Source organism: Artemia sp. Qi Xiang Cuo, chromosome 21 (genome assembly GCF_049724085.1).
Source record: "Artemia sp. Qi Xiang Cuo chromosome 21, ASM4972408v1, whole genome shotgun sequence".
NCBI lineage: Eukaryota > Metazoa > Arthropoda > Branchiopoda > Anostraca > Artemiidae > Artemia > Artemia sp. Qi Xiang Cuo.
In genome coordinates, this window is record NC_142814.1 from 26,411,802 (window position 1) to 26,435,253 (window position 23,452).

Consider the following 23,452-nt stretch of genomic DNA (forward strand, 5'->3'; position numbering starts at 1 on the left):
TCTTAACACGTCCAGTTCAAAATGCCTGAATTTGCCAGTCGAAACAGTCATACAGATAGTTGTTTTTCAACGTTATAACGTTTCGAGTCGCAATTTTTACACTATTCAAATGATTTAAATTGTTACAGCCTCAAGGAAAGTTTTGGGTCTAATCAGTGCAGGTTACAGATTAATACTTCTTCTCAAATCAGCACAAAGAGGCTTAGAACCAGATAGCAAGAAGTCCCCAGCATCTTCATTTTAATGGACGCTTTGTGCAATCCTGGGTCCATCTGTGTCATAGTATGGTTTTCCACACTTGGTGATGCTCTTCTAACAAGGAGAGTTAGCGTCCTGCAGAATAACAAATAACTTAGACAGTCCATAATAGATAATGTAGCTAGGAAGAGGTTATTCAGTCCGGAAAAAGCACATCAAAACAACAAAACCCAGAAGAACTATCTATGAACCAAAAGCGCTGGAACTTTTAATTTCCAACCAAATGAGCCCCTCCCAAATTTTTACGAACATCCCGTCAGGAGTGGCCCGAGAAAAAAAAATTGAAGTCGTTGAGCAAAAAAAACAAACTGAAAAAATTAAACCAAAAATTTTCTATTCAAGGGCCTCTAAACCCCTTAGGATAAAATTACTTATTACTTTGTGTCTAGGAGAGGTTGATTTAAGGATCGCCAGTGACAGCTCATCATTTTCACTAGTAAACAAATTTCCTCTTTAATTCCCCAGTTCATTGCGTCTAAAAAGAAAACGTCCAATACATCCCCCAAAAAACCGCATAGCAGACATGTTCGCATCTATTTGTAAAAATTGGAATGCCTTCGATTACATACTAGTGATAGAAAGTTGGCACGCACCTTAATTCAAATTCTAATGTACTTGACTGGTAATTTTAACTTAAAATAATATTCTCCGAAATAATAACTTGAAATATCTTCAATACTTCTGTAGAAGCTATAAGCAATACTGAAATGCTGGTCTTTGGAACCGGAAAGATCCCCATCTGAGACATTGAGAGAGCTATTGATCCCATTCGAAATCCAAGAAGACGGGGAATGTTCACGGGGATCGACAAAATAGTTGTCAAACAGAACAAAATAAAGCTGTGCCATCACTGGGTCCTTGAAACATAGTAATTCTTCTATCTTGGGGTACAAAATCCTTAGATTTTAGGAAACGGATCTTCAGACGGATTTGAAGGCAAGAACATATTTTGTGAAAATCCGTAATGATGCAAGAATTTTTACCCCTTTTTGCAACAGGATGAAATATTGCCCCATGATTAAGAGAATCAAAAACTCGACGGAAATCAAGACCTGCAAGAAATAAGGGAGAACCAGAAGCATTGGCTTCAAAGAGTAAATCAGCAGCGGAAGACAGGGACTTGGAACACCTGAATAAGTGCTGGAAGGAAAAATGAAAATTCCTAGCAGTGTCCAAAGTTTCTTTGCCGTTTGTAAATCCAACACTTTAGCCAAATGGTAGCCACGTTGCACTTTAATTTTTCTAAGGATCATGTAAGGATTTTCAGTCTGTGGTATTGGAGAAAGTGGCGCAATTTGAAGGGCTGTAGCAATTTCCATCCCCATACATTTGAAAAACATTTAGGGGGATTTCCTTCCGAAAACACCTTTTTTGGAATTTTTATTGGTAAAATTGAATAAAAAAGATAATTTTCCCACCCTAGATTTTGTAAATTACATTTTATCCCCTCCCCCTAAATTTTCGGTAATTGACGCCAAGATCAGAAGTTGGCCAGCTGCCCCTTCAAAACACTGAACCCCTCCCACCACTAGCTTTGAAGCGGAGAGTTGGCATGTTGCTCCTTGTTTCAATCTAAAGCATACAGGGATTTTCAATCTGTACGATTTCAGGTACCAAATGACACATTGGCACCTAAAAGATACTTACCCCTCTAATCGTAAGAATTTTGTATCTGCGTAAGAGGAGGCACAAAGTGGACCCCACAATATTACCTCCCATCATCAACTCTTCTGCAGAAAAGTATGTGATACTTTTTTTTCACCAGAGAACCAGTCACAAGGGCAAAAACTTAAAAAAATTTATCAAAAAATTGTGAATAGGCATATTTGTTACCTTTTCATGTGTCGGGGAAAAACTTCGGGGAGGGGTAAACACAGGATCCCCTGCCTCCACATGGATATGGCCTTGTAAGTTTCACATTCCTATCCCGTAACGTAAGCTACTTAACCCAAGAATGACCATCTTGTTTACTAACGGATCTGCCAAGAATCAGATTTTGGATTTCTTTACTTTGAATAAAACAAAAATCCAACGGCCTTTAATTAGATTTTTGGGTTCATTCAAACTTAAGCTAACCAAAATCAAATTTATGACAGATACGGTCATGGCTGCCGCCATAGCTGCAACCTAGTAAAGATTAAACCACGTCCCATAGTAACCAAAAGTCTAGAAACGTGTTTTGAAAAAAAACTGTTTTGAAGAGAAAAATCACCATTTGTTGTTGATTCGGGAGAGGTAACTATTATTTCGATTCATTTTAATGGCAAAACGTTATTTTGAAACAAATTTATGTGGTTTTCAAAAAAAGAACCTAAAGCTCTTTTAAAATGGCGTTGGGTCAACATGAAAAGTACACCGTTGGAACCATCATGGTCGAGAACCCTGTACAGACAAACTAAAGCTCCTTCCCCCTACCTTGGACACTACGCAGAATCATATTTTTGCATGGGTATCACTGATATGTTTTATATTTTTTTCTTGTCACCACTAGCGGGGTACTAGAACATCATAGAGAGCTGTTTGAGAAATCATTTGATATTTAGATTTAGTACCTACGTGCTTTTACAATTCATCTTGGTTAAACAGTCATAAAGCGCAATATGCCACCAAAAATGGCACTTTTTATTGTCGTATCTGGAATGAAAAGGCTTGAAAGTATGTAAAGGGTACCATATAATCTCTACGGTCGAAAATCTTTAACCTGAGTTTTACAATCCTCCCTGTATACTCTCCCTCACACCCTCTAGAAAGCCTTATAAATCATGGGCTGACCAGCAGAAGTAGCAGGCTACTGCAACATCGTAGAGAGATGTTTAAGGGCTCATTTTAAAGCTATTGATATTTATGTACTCTTTGTAATTTCATCTCGGTAGCTCCATTGTTAAGCAACCTGTGACACCAAAAATGACTTTTTTTTGTTATTTCTGGAGTAGAGATGCTGAGAAGCATACAAAGGATACCATACAAATCCTTATGTCTGGAAACCAATTGGCAGTGGTTTATAATCCCACGTTTTTATTGTTCCCTTCTCAGCCCCTTTAGCAGCCTAGTAAACAACGGTATTTTTTATCTTCGACTTCTCAAAGATACCGAGGACAATATGCCTTTTGAAATCTTTGTTTGACAATATTTCAGATTTTTTAAGGTAAAGTTAAATATGACTTTTTTAATTTCATCGTCTTGAAACAAAATCTTTGTGCAAGGTTTATTCTATATAGCTTATTTTTAAAACCTAAAAACAAAATTAAATTAAGAAAAACTATTTTTTTCCGATAGAAGTAAAGAGCAAAGGTGAGACTTAAAACGAAGAAAAATCATTGCTGTACAGTTTTAACGCAACATATATCTACAATATTGCTTCAAATATAATTTGTTGAATTCTAAAAAACTAGCGCTTTACTGAAAACTGATCTTGCTTGATGTGTTGAAAGAATTAAAATATATACTAAAATTTACAGGTTTCATAACTAGTGAAGGACTAATTAGAGCCTAATAATTATTCTTTATTTTCTACAGGGCACTTAAGGGTAGTTCTGCTCCTAATCGTGTTTCGTTGCGTTGATTTTGTGCTTTGAGTAAAGTGCTAGTTTTTCAGAACTCTTCAAATATAGAGAAATATTACGAGTTAGTTAATTTGAACCAATATTGCAGATATATGTTGCATCAAAACTGCGAAGTTTCTTTAATTTGCATCTTTAATCTATTCTTCTTTCAGTAACAAATTATTATTAAAATTAATGGTACACAATTAAATTTTACTTGATTCAAATCAAGTATTTTGCAGTAGGCATCAAGACATTGCCAATTGTAGAAAAAGCCAAGACAGATAGTATGAGTAATTGAGAGGCAAACCTAGGTTTAAGCCCTTTTTAGGATTGTATAAAAAATATTTCCTTTCATTTGTTGATAGATAAGTATGGGCGTAGGCAGCATCTTGTGTAGAGGGGGCAGCCACTTATGTGATGTAGGGGGAGGGGTCTCACTAATACTTCCCGAGGTCCTTTGAATGTAGGTCTTTAGAAACTAGTCATTCTAGACTTTGCGAAAACTTGGCCTTTAACATCTTCCATGTTCTACTTTTCCTGCAACAGTATAATATAAGAGACCCACTATCCAACTTCCAATTTCCAGAAAACATAAACACCACAAAAGCGATTTGACACAAATTACATTATGGTTAGATAACAGCTTCTTCTAAGAATTCAATTTAAAAGTTTACAGTTGGGCAACATTAAATATCAAAATTGGTATAGGGGAGACCGGCCCACGTTTAGCCAAAGCAAATAGTTTCAATATAAGAACCTAGGGGGCTTTTGGTTGATTATAAAAGCTCTGACAGATGGTAGTGTATGTTTTCAAAATGTCTGGCCTTAATTAATACTTCCCCCAAAAATATCGCATTGGATTAGGTGATCGATTTTAAAGTTTTGTTCAATTTTGTCTGAAAGCCTACGCCTAATTACGAATACTAGAAAACTCGTGTTGTAAACTCACACTGTATTCTCTTATTATTTGCCTGTTTTTGGCAGCTTCCGAGACGTGCCATCTTCACCAATTTGTTGTTAGTATTTTTTCATCCTGCGGGATAGCGAACTCCCATGTTCGGCCACAATACCTAGGGTAAATTCCGCATGCCATACCAAGGTGTCCCAAAGTGGGCTATGCTTGTAAAGGCTGTGTAACCATCATATTTAAAGGTTGAAGGCAAGGTTAAAACCCAAAACTGTGTTAATTCTGGCGCTGTTTAATCCTGTCAGAACAGTAAGCGAACTGAAGTTCGATTTTTTCCTGTTAAATTTTATTCAAGATAAAATGCTTAAAAGGAACACAGAAGAGTAAAGAATGATAGGTGGCTGTGATCCAGAAGAAAATAAAACAGCAATTTTTTCTGCCTTATTCTACAAGAAGTCAGTTGGATTCTCTAGAAGTGCTATGGCAGTCCTTACAGGAATGCTGCAAGACTACATAAAAAAAAGTTGAGAGGCTGAATATCCCTCTAAAAACTCTGGACATAAGTTTCCTTACACCCTGTTACAACACATGATAAAAATTTACAGAGGAACAAGAAAAAGGACTAAAAACTTACTTGAAAACGATAGCTGATATGCTTTCGACTGTATTCCCATAGAAGCGTGTAAATTTGTATACACTTATGCCATTATTAAGAGTATAAAAGTAGGCCTACCGGATAACGGAAACTCAAAGGCAGTGTAGACAGTGGAGGAATTACAGATAAAGATGGGTACCGTTGTTTTATGGATTGCCTTAAAACTCTATCAGTAAAAACGCCAGAAAGTACAAGCCTATGACGGCCAACTGCTTTCAACCGTCACAGTGTAGGAGCTTTCTTTAACCACTTGGAGCGAGGCCTACATAAACACATGTTCAGACCACAAGACGTTTGAAACAAGACATTTGAAAAAGTAGCAACTGAAGAACTTAAGGTCCACTTTTCTTTCGGAAAGAGACTGGAGCAAGAGACTTTGCGCTAACTGACGAGTGGGAATATTGTCTTAAAGACAGAAGTTGAAATAAAACTGCCACCACTGACAGGTAGAGCACCAAGATTAGCGGAGCGGCTTACTTTTGGTGTTGATCAGTCAATGTATAATTAGAAATTAATACTCTTTAGTTTTTTTTTAAACCTTAATGAAATTCATTTTGTAATTTTTTATGCTGACTATATTCTTTCTTAATTTTATAGCTGAAAAACAAGCTTTAATGTTCCCCTGGTCACTTTTCTTTTTCTTTTGTCCGGTGGCCAAACATGAGCCAGAGACGGCCGAACCAGTGCCGGGGTGGCCCAGGTTTGGCAATCTTGACCACTTGGATAGAGAGGCATCCAGGTGGAAAAATGGCGGAGTATTTCTAATTGTCTTTTCCAAGGATGGTAATAAATGAGTTACTTTTTCTTTGGTATGCTCAGCAACTTCTTATAGCTTGAATCAACTCATAGAGAATTAAACAAGTCAAAATCAGCCGATCATGGGCCAGTCTTCTATCTATATATCGGACCGAAAATCAATATTGAAGACCGAAACGTAAATGTTGATATCGCAAACAATATTTGGAAATTTTGTTTGTTTCCAGCTTTTTTAACCATCTACCAGGTAACATCCAACAAAAAATTCCAACATACGAAAAGTTCTTGTTATTGTCTAGCGTAAATTTGAAGTTCTAGGGAGGGCAGCTGCCCTCCCATGCCCCCTTCCCTACGCCCATTTAGATAAGCCTATCTATCTATCATCCCTCCATAAATCATTCCTAAGGTAGAACTAAAGTAGATAGTCATAGAACTAAGGGATGAAAGATTTGATTGATTTTGGGTTGTCGCGTGACGGACAATGTCCACTGGACTTGTATGTAAAATCTGGGACTGAATTTGGTTGGACTTATAGGTGGCCAACAAGTGAAACCTATTTAGACCCTCTAGATGGTTGACGTATTTATGCTTTAGGCTTTTCCGCCGATCACCACCTAAAAATAGCTATAGAATCTTCGGGCTCGTCTTTTGATACGACCCTACTATTGTTGGCATTGTAAAACCATTTTTCGATTACTCACTATTTTTCGAAAATTTAACTGTGCGAGTTTCTAAATGGCTGGAATCACTTGCAAAACTGCACTTTTGAATGCTAGTATTCATTTATGCTTTTTATTTGTGCTTATATTCTCGATGTTTGGTTCTTGTCCACCTGGAAAAGTTGTTCAGCTAGACTTAGCCTAGGTGAAAGAAACATTTGGGCTTCTATAGGCTACCTATTTGGCCCAAATTGACCTAGCCTAGGGCCTAATTTACAAGTGCTGCCAGAGATGTGAGAACTGTATTTACAAGTACTAAAATATAATCCTTCCCTTGGCTATTTATAAAGCTAGATCTAGGGAATAGGATGCTTATCTACATTAGTCACCTAACACAAAGAAAAAAATTGCTAAAATATGATTAACTTTCTCATAAACTCACTAGCCTAATGAGTTAGCTAAGATATAGATGTTATACCTGTAGAATCAAAATGTCATCCTGAATCTGATTCATTTGTGTTGAAAATTAACTTGTTAAGTTAAATGAACATTGGATTCAGGATGGAATTTGAATTCTAAAAGTAATTTAGGCTATGTCTATTTCTTAACTATTTTATTAGTGAGTTAATGAGAAAATTTGGTAAATATTTTGCAGTTCACATTATTGACTTACAACTAAAGTAAACATATCACTCAATGCTTTTTTTATGCTTTTTCCAAAAATAATAATCATTTTTGTCTGAAATGAATTTTACCCCCACCCCTATAGCCTATATACCAATTCAGGGTATAGATTTGCACATTAGTGGTGGGGGTGAGGGTAAATTCTATTTCTGATGTAAATGAGAGGTAAGTTTAAACTTTATCCCCATCCCCTAATGTACAAACAGGGGCAAATCTCCAGCAATTTTATCGAAGGGGGGGGGGCAAGAGAGGTCTATATCTGGATAGTCAAATGGCATGGTATTTATAATATATTTTTCTCCACATTATTGGGGGGGCAACTGCCCCCACCCCTTGCCACCCCCAAACAATGCCCCTGTGTGCAAATATATACCCTGAATTGGTATATATAGGGGTGAGGGTAAAATTCATTTCCAACAAAAATGATTATTATATTTAGAAAGAGCAAGCAAAAAAGGCATTAAATGGTATGTTTACTTTATTTATAAGTCAATAATATGAACTGCAAAAAACTTACCTAAAATTCTGTAGTAGACCTAGCAGCTGCGTTTATGTGTAAATTTGGATTTTTTGGGTTTTTATTTAGTGATTGGCCACTTCTAAAAGCAGAAAGTGGTTATAGACAAGATTGATAGGCATGCATGAATCCACCCTGCCAAACCCCTTGGCAATAAGCTGTATATTTATGTTGATAAAGTTGTGGCTAAGAAATTTTGTAATCAAGTTCCAAATTTAGGCCTACTTACAAACTGCACAGCAAAAGTCAGGGAAACATAATTTATTAGAATTATCAAGAGTGTTACTGATCATCACAACCCTATTATTCTTACTGGCTTTGATGAAATTGCCACAGCTCTGCCTAACAGACAATTGTATACCAATAAAATCATTTTTAGTGATTCTATCTCTCTTGCATAATGCAATACATCTTAGAAAATAAATTAGATTACATCTGACAACTTCCTTCATCAAATGGTTGACAAGCCAACAAGGCAGTATAGTAACCAGAATCCTTCCTTGTTGGATCTTGTAATTTTGAGCAATCCAGATTTCCTTGTCAGAAATGAATTTCTTCCTCCAGTTGGCAACAGTGACCACTCAGTCATCCTCTCTGTGTTATCCTTGAACATGTCTGCATCAAAATGTTCATCCTCAAACTTTTATTGTCTATCAAGCAATACAGAACAAACGAGCCTCAATAAATTGATCAAAACTAATTATTTCTGATATCAGCATATCATGGACAAATGTTAAAGAAGCCCTCCTATCAACTGAAAAAAAGCACTCCTGTGTCATCTACCAAAAACACTTCCATTCTGCACAAAGAATAATCAGCAGGAAAGCCAGAGCCTGGAAAAGGTACAACAAGGAGAAAACACAGGAAAATTGGAAAAGGTGTGCAAAGGCTTGGAATCTTGCCTCCAATGTAGCAAGGAAACTGAAGTCTCAACATGAGAAGAAGCTTGCTATAAATATCAAGGCAAACCCCAAATCTTTCAACAGGTAAATCATTATGAAAAGTGTATCTCGCAGGATTGGCGCATGGCCCACACAACCCCCATACACAAGGGTGGCAGCAAAGAGGACGCAAGCAATTACCGGCCAATCAGTGTCACCTCTAGCAGTCGGGAAGCTACTAGAAGCGATTGTTAATACTGTAATCCTGAAACACTTGACGACCAATAAACTATTCTCATCATGTCAGCATGGCTTTAGGTCTGGTCTGGTTGAAACAAACTTGATTGATTCTTATAATTATATCACCGATCTTCTAGACCAGGGGTTCCCAGTCGATATCATACTACTCGATTTGGCAAAGGCGTTTGACAAAGTCTGCCATAAAAGACTTCGAATCAAGCTCCAAGCTCTTGGGGTGAGTGGCGGTGTGGTTGAGTGGGTGATGCAGTTCTTAACAGATAGGAAACAGACGGTTAAAGTATTTGAAGCAGGATGGAAGGACGTTTTTCTCCGAGGTGGTCGCTGTTGGAAGTGGTGTCCCCCAGGGCACAGTTTTGGGTCCGACTTTATTTAATATATATATAAATGACGTGCCAAAAATCCTAAACAACAAAGTAAGCCTCTACGCTGATGACTCGAAACTTATCGGTCGTGCAGACGCAGCAGAGAATATTAAGTCGATCCAACTGGACCTCGATACATTCACTCACTGGACTAATATTTGGAGGCCTGAATTCAACGCATCAAAATGCAAGACTCTCCTCCACCGTGGGAAGAAAAACCCACACACTCAGTACCATATGGATTGTAGGGATGGGTCCTAAAATGCCATTTCCAGCAGCCACGCGGAGAGAGATCTTGGTGTCCTGGTAGACGATAAATTGAAATTTCATATTCATGCACAAGCAACTATTGCAAAGGCTAACCAGACTCTTAGCTTAATCAAAAGAACGTTCACTAGCAGATCTCCAACTGTTATGACCAAGCTATACAAGAGTCTAGTTCGACCAAGGCTAGAGTTTGGAATGTGTATTGCATGCCCAATCAATAAGACAGACCAAGCAGCTCTAGAATCAGTCCAGAGGAGGGCAATGAAATGTATTAGAGACCTCTATGATGTCCCTTATCCATCCCGTCTCCCTAAGCTAAGAATACCATTTCTAACATATCGTCACAAACGAGGCGATGTGATAACAGCATACAAGCTCCTAAATGCTGAGGATACCATTCCTGGCCTTTTTCAACCGGACAATTCAAATAGAACTCGTGGTCATTCTCAAAAGCAATTCCGAAAACGAGCCAACACCAGACTAAGGAACAAGTTCTTCTCAAATAGAGTTGTCAGCTTGTGGAACTCCCTTAGTGAAAAAACAGTAACCTCTACCAGCGTGGATGCGTTTAAGTCATCAGTGGATAGAGAGTGGCTCAACAAACCGTGGTGCACCATTTGGGACGCCACAAATGATGATTAACTATCATCACTGAAGCTGGCGGACACAGGATTCGTCCTATCGCTAGCAAGTGCGATTTAAGGTAAATTTAAGGTAATTATCCAACAATGATGTAACATGCTCGTATGTGTATTAGAATAGTATCAACAGATCTTAAAGATCTGAAGCCATGTTGATTGGAAGTGAGGATGTTGTTCCAAGTGTTGAATTAGAGTTCTGTTGACGAATCTCTCAAGCACCTTTACAACTGCAGAAGTGATGCTGATAGGATGGTAATTTTCTGCATAATCTTTGGGGCTTTTTCTGTGGATTGGTGTTATGTAGGATAATCTTACAGTAGTTCTCCATTTTGTAGGGACAGCTGGAATAGTCTACACAAGGGAGAGCTGAGAACAATTTGGCATTCCTTGATAAACCTTGGGTGTATTCCATCTGATCCTATGGATTTATTAACATCAAGTTTTTTCTAGGCTATTTAAGACCATATCTTTGGTAACTGATAATTTTGGCATTGGATGACATATTAAGTTTGATGGTGCTGCAGGGATATTTGAAAAAGATTGGGTGATGAAGGCAGAGATAAACTGTGTATTCAGTTCATTAGCCTTATCTACTAGTGGTGGGTATGTTATTTCATTATGTTTAAGGCCAGGAATGGTGTGACGGTTAGTATTTTTGGCAGAAATATGTTTCCAGAAAGATTTTGGGATTTCCCTTTATGTCTGTGACAAGTCTTTCCAAATGTTGAAAATTCAATTTCTCTACTACATTGGAGGCAAGATTCCAAGCCTTTGAACACCTTATCCAATTTTCCTGTGTTTTCTCCTTGTTGTACCTTTTCCAGGCTCTGGCTTTCCTGCTGATTATTCTTTTTACATCGTTTGTGCAGAATGGAAGTGTTTTTGGTAGATGACACAGGAGTGCTTTTTTTCAGTTGATAGGAGGGCTTCTTTTAACATTTGTCCATGATATGCTGATATCAGAAATAATTAGTTTTGACCAATTTATTGAGGCTAGTTTGTTCTGTATTGCTTGATAGACAATAAAGTTTGAGGATGAACATTTTGTTGCAGATGTATGTTCAAGGATAACACAGAGAGGATGACTGAGTGGTCACTGTTGCCAACTGGAAGAAGAAATTCATTTCTGACAAGGAAATCTGGATTGCTCAAAATTACAAGATCCAACCAGGAAGGATTCTGGTTGCTATAATGCCTTATTGGCTTGTCAACCATTTGATGAAGGAAGTTGTCAGATGTAATCTAATTTATTTTCTAAGATGTATTGTATTATGCAAGAGAGATAGAATCACTAAAAATGATTTTATTGGTATACAATTGTCTGTTAGGCAGAGCTGTGGCAATTTCATCAAAGCCAGTAAGAATAATAGGGTTGTGATGATCAGTAACACTTTTGATAATCCTAATAAATTATGTTTCCCTGACTTTTGCCGTGCAGTTTGTAAGTAGGCCTAAATTTGGGACTTCATTACAAAATTTCTTAGCCACAACTTTATCAACATAAATATACAGCTTATTGCCAAGGGGTTTGGCATGGTGGATTCATTCATGCCTATTAATCTTGTCTATAACCCCTTTCTGCTTTTAGAAGTGGCCAATCACTAAATACAAAAACCCCAAAATTCCAAATTTACACATAAACTCAGCTGCTAGGTCTACTACAGAATTTTAGGTAAATTTTTGCAGTTCATATTATTGACTTATAAATAAAGTAAACATACCATTCAATGCCTTTTTTGCTTGCTCTTTCCAAATATCAGAGAACCTACTGTAGTAGTTTCAAGCTCCTTTCTGCAAAAATGTGGAATTTTGTATTTTTTGCCAGAAGAAAGATCACAGATGCATGTTTATTTTTTTTCCCCAGGGGTGATTGTATCAACCCAGTGGTCCAAGGATATTTCAGGAGGGATCATTTGAACAGAAAATTAAAAGTTCTAGTGCCCTTTTAAGTGACCAAAATAATGGAGGGCAACTAGGCCCCCTCCCTTGCTCATTTTTTCCCAAAGTCATCTGATCAAAATTTTGAGATTTTGTTCAGCATGGTTGAAAATATAATAACTATCTCTTTGAGGGTGATTTAATCCGCCACAGTCCCCCGGGGAAGGGCTGCAAGTTATGAACTTTGCCCAATGTTTACATATAGTATTGGTTATTGGGAAGTATACAGACGTTTTCAGGGAGGATTTTTGCTGGTAGGGGGGGCGTGTGGGTCAGTGGTTATGTGGGAGGATCTTTCCATGGTGGAAGGGACATTGCTATGAAGGGGGCACCAGATTTCCCAGCATTATTTAAAAAAAAACGATCAGAAATTCAATAAAAAAAACAACAAGTTTTTCAACTAAAAGTAAGGAGCAGCATCAAAACTTCAAATGAACAGAATTACTTATATGATTGGATTTGCCCCCTAGTCAATACCTTGCTCTCCATACTAAAGATTTTTTAGTCATTTCATAAGAGCTATTTATTCTAATTAATGGCCTTTGTGATTAAGGGGTCATTCTTAAAGAATTTTAACAAAATTTGAACTTTAGCATAAAGAGGAAGGTATTGATTAGGGGGCAAACCCCCCTAACATACATAATAAAAATATACAAATCTAGAAGTTCGTTATGTAAGTTAATTCGTAAGTTATGTATATTTATTACTAATGAAAATGTTTGTAAATAAAATTAAACAACTTTTGAGGAAGCCATTTAACCAAAAAAAGTAAAATTAATATTCAAATTTTGTTTTGATTATTTATGTACGATGAGCCAAAATCAAAACCTGCATTGATTCAAAAACTTTCAGAAATTAAATAAAAAAAAACATTTTTTTTTAACTGAAAGTAAGGAGCAACATTAAAACTTAAACAAAAACAGAAATTATTCCATATATGAAAGGGGCTGTCCCCTCCTCAATGCCTTGCTCTTTACGCTAAAGTTTGACTTTTTCTCACAACTCTATTTTTGAAAACAATTAAAACTTTATAGCTTAAAGAGCAAGGCAATGAGGAGGGACAGCCCCTTTCATATATGGAATAATATATGTTTGGTTTAAGTTTTAATGTTCCTCCTTCCTTCCAGTTAAAAAGACTTGTTTTTTTATTTTACAAAATAAACCCAGTGTGTCTTATTGTGTCTCAAGTATCTGATTGATCCATTTAAGGATCTGATTGTGGCTATGGAAGATTTGTCAGACCACTTTATTATAATGGTTGATTTCAAACTACAAACAGTAGTCACTAAAATTAATTCTATGGAAATCAGAAATAAGCATAATAAGGTTAAAATCAAATTTTAGTGATATAGACTAGTGCAGTGCTATTAAAGAGGATGATAGAAATAATGCATTAAATGTGCTTTATAAGGTATTAAATGAAAAGTTGGCTATTTTTTGTTCTTATAAACTTTACACCAGAAAGAACTTGCACCCAAAAAAACCATAGATAAGCCTCTCACTTTTAAAACCTAAAATGAAAAAAAAATGGCTTTCCAAGATAAGATTAGAATACCCTTCAAACCATCATATAGAGCATTTCAAAACCAATGCTAACTGTATTATTTTCTGTGAGGTTTATTTATTAAGCCAACCAACCTGCAACAAAAACACCTAATAAAGCAAAAGCAAGCAGCAATAATAAAGCACGGTTTTATAAGACTTTATAGTTTGGTCTGCCATTTGTATGCTGGAGAAAAATTTTCAGACAATTTTTAACAACATACACCCTTTTAAAAATCTGGACACAAATAGTAGTGTTTAATTTCGTTTCATACCTCCTCTAGTTGACCTGAAATGGAAAACTTGATACCATTTGCAAAAAAAATCTGCTTACTTTCTTTGATAAGTTGGATACACTTACACTTTATTGATGTGATTAAATTTTAATAACAGGGTCAGCCCCGGAAGTTAGATTATTATGACCACGGTCGTGCTCCGGATACTGTTCTTCTGTTATGTTGAGGCTTAACATTCGCATTCCGCATTATAGCTTAATCTCTATGCAACGTTTAGTTTTAATCATAAAGGCAAAGGAGACAGTGGGCTTGGGAGTAGAACTGATTTTCCTCCAATCACTTTTGACTATTAAAAAGGGAATCAGCCCTTTCTATTTTCAATCAAATGAGCCCTTGTCGAAGTTCCTATGACAACTCCTTTAATACAAAGTGCCCTGGTCTAAACAACAACAACAACAAAAAAAAAAATCATAGATTATACCCACATTGATCTTTACTATAAAAATTTCAAGCCTTCCAATAACTTTTGACTATTAAAAAGGGCACTAGGCCTTTTGATTTCCAATTGAATGAGCCCTTTTTGATTTTCTACAACAACGCTTTCTATACACACCTTATATGCCCCCAGGGCATAAATTATAACCTTTACCCTAAGAGCTGTGAGGGTGATTGTCATCCTCTAAGACATAATTTCCAGAACTTTTAACTACGTTAAACAAAATAGCTATCTCAAAATTTGATTGGATGTGTTTGGGAAAATGGTTAGTCGCTCTCCCATCACTTTCAACTATTAAGAAAGGCACTAGCCCTTTCAAATTCCAATCAAATGAGTCCTTTTGGAGTTTCTACGACAACATCTTCAATAAAAACCTTATTTGTCCCTAGGGCATAACTTACAACCCTTGCCCTGAGGGCTGGTGGGAGTTGTCACCCTCAAAGACCTAATTTCCAGAACTTTCTACTATGTTGAACATAATGGCTATTTCAAAATTTTCATTGCATGTGTTTAGGGGAATGGTGTGTGTGAGAGGGTGGTTAGTTACCCTCCAATCACTTTCGACTATTAAAAAGGGCACTAGCCCTCTCAATTTCCAATTGAATGAGCCCCTTTTGAAGTTTTTACAACAACTCTTAACTATAAAAACCTTATATGCCCCCAGGGCATAACTTACAACCTTTGCCCTGGGGGCTCTGGAGGGTTTGTCATCCTTAAATACATACTTTCCAGAACTTTCAGCTGACATTGAACAAAATGGCTATCTCTAAACTTTGATTGAATGTGTTTGAGGAAATGGTGGGGGTGGGAGGGGGGCTAACTACTCTCTACTCACTTTCGACTAATATAAACTGTAATTTCAATTTCCAAACAAATGAGCGCCTTTCGAAATTTCTACAACAACTTTCTATATAAACCTTATATGCCCCCAGGGCATAACTGACAACCCTTGCACTGAGGGCTCTGAGGGGGTTATCATCTTAAAAGACCTAATTCCCAGAACTTTTGTCTACATTGAACAAAATGGATATCTCAAAATTTTGATTGGATGTGTTTGGGGAAATGGTGGGCGTGAGAGGGGGTTAGTTGCCCTTTTATCACTTTCAACTATTAAAAGGGCACTAGCCCCTTCAATTTCCAATTGAATGAGCCCTTTTTGATGTTTTTACAACATCGCTTTCTATAAAAACCTTACATGCCCCCAGGGCATAACCTACAACCCTTGCCCTTAGGGTTGTGGGGGGAGGGGTCGTCATCCTTAAAGACCTAATTTCCAAAACTTTCAACTATGTTGAATAATATGGCTATCTAAAAATTTTGATTGGATATGTTTGGGGAAAAGATGGGCGTGAGAGCAGGGGCGTAAATTGCTATGGGGCAGGGGGGCAGTTGCCCCCCCAGACCTCGTTTTGCCCCCCCCCCCCAGACCTGATTTTGCCCCCCCCCCCCCAGATTTTTTTAGATTATACCCTTATTCATCCTTCATCCAAATAAAAATACAAATTTTATCAAATACAAAATCTTATACAAAATGACGCGTATCCCCGAGCCTCGTGTTTTCTCTAGCATTGTCAAGTAGAGATAGTAACCCGGAGCCTCGTGTTTTCTCTAACATTGTCAAGTAAAGATAGTATTGAATGAATTCATTTGTTGAATAAGAGTGTGCAATGAGTCAGAGAAAAATAATTGATATTTTTAAACCAAGTCAACTGGCTAAAAAACCTAAGTTGGTGGATAGTGTAGCAGTAACCAAGGCAGCAACAGAAGCTGGCCCAAGTGAGGTGTGTAATTTTGCCATTTATGGTTTGACTAATATAAACTTATAGCCTTTGGTCCATACAATAAATTCCTAAAGTTTAGCCTACAGAAGTAAGATCTTAATATCGCGCTACAACTTTGGATTAATGTATAAATCGCAAATTTTGTGGGGAAAATCATATAACCGAGCATATAACAAACAATTATAGATATAGAGGTGTCATTCAAGGAGGGGGGGGGGCAGGATAGGACTTCAGAGATGACTACAGGGACTACAGCCTGATTTATCAGACATGATTTATGGCAAAGAGTTTTGGAAGAGCTTAAGAGAACGAAAGAGCATTAAATGCTTTCCTAAGGCCCTGCCACTTTTGCTAGGCGGCCGCTCACCATTATTTATACCTCTTGTTATATTCTCACCCTAGAAACTGGGTATGGCGCAAAAAGGGAATGAAAAAGACCTAAAATATATTTGAATTGACAGTTTTAGTATAAATAAAAATTGCTGCTTCGTGACAAAATTCTACTTTTTAAAGTTAAATCGGCTGTTATTGCGAGGCATTCGCTTCACGTCAGTGTGCTTCATCCAAAACAAAACTTACTACTTGCCCTTCTAGATTTTGCTGATAAGCTAGATAAGTACAAGAATTTTGTTGTATTGAGTTGCTAAGTTTCTTTTTCGGATTATGTTATTGTTTAATTTACGAAATTCTACTCGTAGTTAAACTGACAAAAAACGATATATATGTTTTAACCCTTTTAAATTTCAGTTGACTGGCTTAGACTATTTTACCGAATTCTAAAATCTGAGAATTTGAGCATTTGGAGGCGCTTAAACATGCAGAAGATGCTAGAGCATATTAAATGATCAGTCGAAAGATATTTGTATGCTATCGTCAATTTTGGCGGAAATAAAGCTATTATTATAAATGAGAGAAAAAGCACCCTATTTAATAGACCACCCTGTTATTAATCATGAAATAACAAAAACGAAAACTATTAAGGGCAAAATGCCAATACGTAACACTAAACGGTAGCAGAAAAGCTAATTAGAAGCGGATTAGAAGAACGCGGAGAAAAGAAGATTGAGCTCGAGCGGCTAGCCAACACTCTATGGTGCTATTGGTTTTTCTCAATTCAGAAAATCCGGATACGTTTAGGTGCTATTCTCGAAACACTAAAGGTTATTTCGGATGAAGCCAATTCAACAGAGGACCGTTCTGAAGCTTCTGGGTTGCTGGCAACAATTGATGCCAAATTCTTGCTCATTCTTGAAATAATGAGCAGTATCCTTGGTCCAATAGATATTGCATCCAGACAACTCCAGTCCAAGAGCCTCGTTCTTTCAGGCGTAAATTCTCTGCTTCAAGCAGTTCAACAACAGGTTCTAGAGCTCCGATCTGAAGAGCGTTGGTTTAAGATGGTCGAAGCAACGAAAAGCTTATGCAAGCAGCACTCAATCCAAATAGGGAAGCCTAGACACTCGGTTGCTATTAGCAGACGCCTTCTCGATTTTTATGTCGAAACCATTGTTAGTGCCAGAGCAAGAAATCAAACAGAAGAAGATCTTGACATTTTTCAAACTTATAGGTGGGACATTTTAAGCTTCATAGTCGACCGAGTAACTTCGGAGCTGAGACAAAGGTTTGATGAAAATTCCTCAGTAATCCAAGGCTTAGAAGCGTTTGAGCCAAGTTCACCGAAGTTCCTGGACGCACGTCTAATACAAGACTTTGTACGTGACTTTCCTACATTATTTGTAAACGAGTTGAAGTTTGAGTCAGAGATAGCCTTGGCAAAATCTTATTTACAAAGGATGAAACCAGAATGCCCATCAAAAGCTCTTGCCTTCCTCTACATGAACAAAGACGCCTTTGCTGTCATCTCGGAAGCTTTCGAAATTGCTTTGACGCTCCCCGTTTCAACTGCCTCTAACGAGAGATTTTTTTCAACGCTTAAGAGGGTTAAGACATATCTCAGAACAACAGTGACTGATGAGCGACTTAGTGATTTGTTAGTTATAGCAACTCAGCCGGAAAAGCGAAAAAGATAGATTATAACATTGCCATCGACAAGTTTGCTTCCCTGAAGCAACGACGTTTCCCATTAGAATAGTGGCTCTCTCTGGATACTTCAGTCGTGATGCAAACAAATTTATGATTCATTTGCTTAATTGTGTTTATGTACTTGAATTTTTGTATATCTAATTGTGTTCTAAACTTTGTTATCCAAAGAATTTTAAGTTGGCTACTGCTTAATTTGGCTTGATTCCTCCCTTGGATTTTTGCTAATTCAACCCACTTGAGGCTGCCTATTGAGACATGGAATTTGCCCCTCCCCAGGTTTTATTTTTTTTTTTCATTTCCGCCAGTGCGCTTCGCGCCAGAAAACCCTGTTCTAGGCCTTCACTCAATTCAATTCTTAACAAAACAAAATGACATTTCCTAATTATAAATTTTCTTTTTTGGCTTAGATCCTTCACATCACAATATATGTTTTTAAGTAATTTGCTTCCCTAAAAAGGAGTCTAAGAGGTCCAATATAAGGGATAATACAGTTTTTGATAATATTTCAAAAATATCCGCTACTTAGCGGCAGGAAATGCTCTTTCCAAGCCATTCACTCGCTCTGAATTAGAAACTTTCACCAATTCAAACTTTTTTTCTTTTTTTTTTTTTTAACATAATATAATCAGAATAGTTTTTTACTTTCCTCACAAAGTAAAATTGGAAATTTGCAAATTTTCTTCCGTGAGGTGGCAAAAATTTTTGAAGTTTGCCCCCCCCCCCCCAGAATTTTTCTGAATGTACGCCACTGCGTGAGAGGGGGGTTAGTTGCCCTCAAATCACTTTCGACTATTAAAAAGGGCACTAGCCCTTTGAATTTCCAATCGAAAGATCTCTTTTTCAAGTTTCTACAACAAAGATTTCAATAAAAACTTGTATGCCCCCTTAGGGCATAACTTTTAACCCTTGCCCTGAAGACTGTGGGGGGAGTCTCCTGCTCAAAGGTATAATTTCAAGAACCTTAAACTGTGTGAAACAAAATAGCTATCTAAAATTTTTATCGGATGTGTTTGGGAAAAAGATGGGCGTGAGAGGGGGTTAGTTGCCCTCAAATCACTTTCGACTATTAAACGAGGAAGAGCTTCTTTCAACGTCCAATCGAAATAGCGCTTTTTCCATCTTCTACGAAGAAGATTTCAGAAAAAACCTAGAGCAGCACCTAAACATGGTTCATAATCCCTGTCCTGGCAACTGGGCGGCATTTGTCTTGCTCAAAGGTGCAATTTCCTGAACTTTGATTGGAACAAAATGGCTATCTCCAAATTTTGATTGGATATGTTTGGGGAAATGGTGGGTATGGAAGGGGTGTTAGTTGCTTTCCAATCACTTTCGACTTTAAAAAAGAGCACTAGCCATTTCAATTTCCAATCAATTGAGTGCTTTTTGAAGTTTCTACGACAACACGGTCTATAAGAACCTTGCCTTAGGCCTCAGGGCAAGGCATAACCCTTGCCTTAGGCCTCAGGGCAAGGCATAACCCTTGCCCTGAGGGCTGTGATGATGGAATGATGGGCGTGGGGAGAGGGCTAATTGCCCTCCAACCACTTTTGACTATTAAAAAGGGCACTATCCCTTTGAATTTCCAATCGGATGAGCCTTTTTTGAAGTTTCTACAACAACGCCTTCTATAAAAACCTTATGTGCCCCCCAGGGCATAACTCTCAACCCTTGCCCTGAAGGCTGTGGGGGAGTGTCCTCCTCAAAAACATAATTTTATCTATATCTGGAAATCAACTATGCTGAACAAAATGGCTATCTCAAATGTTTTGATCGAATTTGTTTGGGGAAATGATGGGCGTTGGGGGCCTGGTTGCCCTCCAATCACTTTTGACTATTAAAAAGGGCACAAGCCACTCCAATTTCCAATTGAATGAGTTCTTTTCGAAGTTTCTACGACAACTTCTTTGATACGAAGTGCCCAGCTCTAAAGGGAAAAAAATAATATATTCTGTCAACATCGTTATTGTATGTCCCCAGGGCATAACTTGAAACCCTTGCCCTGAGGGTTTTGGGGGAGTGTCCTCAAAAACATATTTTCCATCTGGAAATCAACTATGCTGAACAAAATGGCTATCTCAAAATTTTGATTGGATGTGTTTGGAGGAATGATGGGCGTGGGGGGGGGCTAGTTAACCTCCATTCCCTTTCGACTGTTAGAAACGAAACTAGCCACTCCAATTTCCAATCGAATGAGCCCTTTTATAAGTTTCTACGACAACTCCTTTGATACAAAGTGCCCGGGTATGAAAAAAAAATATAAATAATACATTGTGCCAACATTGATTCTTTACTTAGGCAGCGCTATTGCGCTGCCTATGATACAATTCTTTTGATGTCCTTCAATTTTCTGAAAACTCACTAAGAATTTTATAAGAAACAGTTCTTAACAGATGCTTGGTATTTTCTTGGATAGGGCTATTCCACCAGCTATTAGAAGAAAAACAGAGCTCCTACATCAAATTTTGAAGGACATTTTTATGGCTCAAAAAGAGTATAAAAGACGAAAAAATCAAGGAAATATTTTTTCTTACCAAGCAGAAAAAGGTTTTGACGCTCCTTGGCGCAATATTACTATCTAAAACCACAGGTTATTGTGAAACCTAATAGTGAATCTGTGCTAAAACTATTAGGTTGCCCCCTTGTGATAAAACGTTTTGTGGCATTACGTGCTGAGACTGCAGTATAAAAATATTTTTGAGGATGATTGTACTGATTAAATTTCTCTACAGTGTCCTGGACATACAATTTTTCATTATTAAAGGATTACTAGAAAGTAATATTTGTCTATAGGATCATTCGTGGGTATGAAAGTGAACTTGTCTTGTATTATTTTCTCATCATTCTATAACAGTGCACCTATTTAATGCTTTTTTTTAGACTATTACTCTTTTTTGTATGACAAACACTTTTTTTCAATGATAAATCTTTCAATACAAATTGAAGACCCCTCTCCCCCATAGATATACCTTTTATATTTGTGTTTAGTGTTGTTTCTGTTCCTCAGGGATTGTTTCGACATCTTATGTTCTACCAAACTAGGCTACTCATACTAAACAACCCAACACATTTTTTTTAGTTGGCTTGCACAGCTTTGTCTGTCCTTAAGAGTTTTTTTTGTCAAATTTATGGAAGCTATCTATAATTATGTCATGCTTACTCAATGATTTTTATGCAGGCTCTTACAAAATGTGTAATCCCTCGTCAATTATCAACGTCGTCTCCAGTCTTTCTTCAGTTGAATGTGAGAGATGCTCTCAATTCTGCCATGGACGAAGAAATGGAAAGAGATGAGAGAGTATTTCTGATGGGTGAAGAAGTGGCTCAGTATGATGGTGCATACAAGGTTTCTAGAGGACTCTGGAAGAAATATGGTGACCAGAGAGTAATTGACACACCCATCACTGAAATGGGATTTGCTGGAATTGCTGTTGGTGCAGCTTTTGTAAGTTGACTTTACCTTTACAACTAGGGTGCTGTATTGATAGTTATGTAAACCAACAATTATTGTATAAGTGTCAGAGGTAACGCTCCACCATTGCCTGTAATAAAGAGTCATAAGCCTTAAGCATATTAACAGTGGTGTCAATTAAATGTTCCCAGGATTTTTTTTGCCCCTCCCCCTAGATTTTGGAACGCATTATTTTTTAGGTATTTTTGTTGAAAATGCCTTATCTTTTGTGAAAGAATTTTTTTTCAAAAAAAAAATGCCACCCCCCATAGATTTTTAGAAACACGTTTTGCCCCCACCCCCCTCCCCCTTACATTTTGCGACTTAACACTATTGTGTATTAATAAAAAATTTATTTTGTAGAATAGTTCAATTCTTTTGATTCAAAGATTACTAGATTTGACACATAAATAAATATATTTCACTTAACCAAAATGGTCAGTCACTTTCACAAACTGACAATGCTATCCCTTGCAGAATCTAAATAAAAGTTCGAAAAAGTGGATTGTTTTCATGGGAGAAGTATTCAGTGTCAATTCCTACCACTTTTAATTTATTTAAAAGGTTTCCTGGTAAGTTATGGAGATTTAGACTGGAGAGGATATTTCAATATTCAAAAACAATGAATCTGCCCTAATTAGGCTGTCAGGTCTGGAGCTTAAGCTCAGTGGCGTCATTTCATTCTGAACTAAAGGGGGACTAAGCAACCTCTGTGGGCCCCCCAAAGTGGCCAGCTCACAGTTGTTTAAGAGCAACGTTCCTTTAGCAGAGGCCTCTCCCAAGATCAACTAATAATAGTAAGAAGCAATTCAAAAGTTTTTAATAAACACAGAAAACTTAAGTTGGAAAGTAATTCACAGTTTTATTGCAAAATTGGGAACCAACGAGGTCTCGTTTTTCCAAAAATACCAACCATAGCCTCGAAATCCAATGATTTCACACAATTTTTTTTTCACTAAACACCAACATCAAATCACTGAGTCTTTCGTCACCCATTGTTCATCTTAAATAGGTTTTAATCAGGCTTAATTTACGAAAGAATCTCATTAGAAGCCGTTGATATAGGCACAGTAATGAAGATTTGTATAATTTCAAAATTTCGGAATATGCTTTACTAAATTGTGAAGTTCTAAGAGATCTTTTGGCCTATTGCCTAAAGATTTGATATTTCTCCTCACAAGGTCTGTTTGCAAGGCAAACAGGGTTGTGTCAATGCAAAATTCTTTGCAATGCGCTGACATGCTAGCTAGTCAGCTCATATTGAGAAAGTGCGGTGGATCAAGATCTAATGCAGAGATTGACTCTAACAGTGAAAGAGTATTCGTGAAGTGCCTTTCAAACTCACAGTACAATCTGTCTATCCCAAAAATAATAATCCCTTCTGAAAGTATCTTTAGTTGATTATTTCACTTCAGCATGGTCACTTTTTCCCAAAGTCGACACGGTTACAAAATCAGGTAATCTGGCAACTACTTACTGTACACGCTTTTGTCTTTTTCATGAGGACCCCGAATTTTAAAAATTTTGCAAAAGGTCTTCAGTGAGGCCATACTCACCGGAAAATCCTTTTGCTTT

The 23,452-nt window shown here is 37.2% G+C and overlaps 1 protein-coding gene across 1 annotated transcript in view; it reads left to right on the top strand.

Annotated features, from left to right (window-relative positions):
• The first annotated feature begins 6,791 nt into the window (after positions 1-6,791).
• The window catches only part of Pdhb (Pyruvate dehydrogenase E1 beta subunit), a 30,018-nt gene continuing 13,357 nt past the window's right edge, over positions 6,792-23,452 (top strand). The window contains exons 1-2 of the mRNA XM_089107254.1: positions 6,792-6,892; positions 21,605-21,871. Of these exons, the coding sequence (XP_088963380.1) occupies positions 6,857-6,892; positions 21,605-21,871 (303 nt within the window). The 5' untranslated portion in view covers positions 6,792-6,856. The remainder of the gene's footprint in view (positions 6,893-21,604; positions 21,872-23,452) is intronic.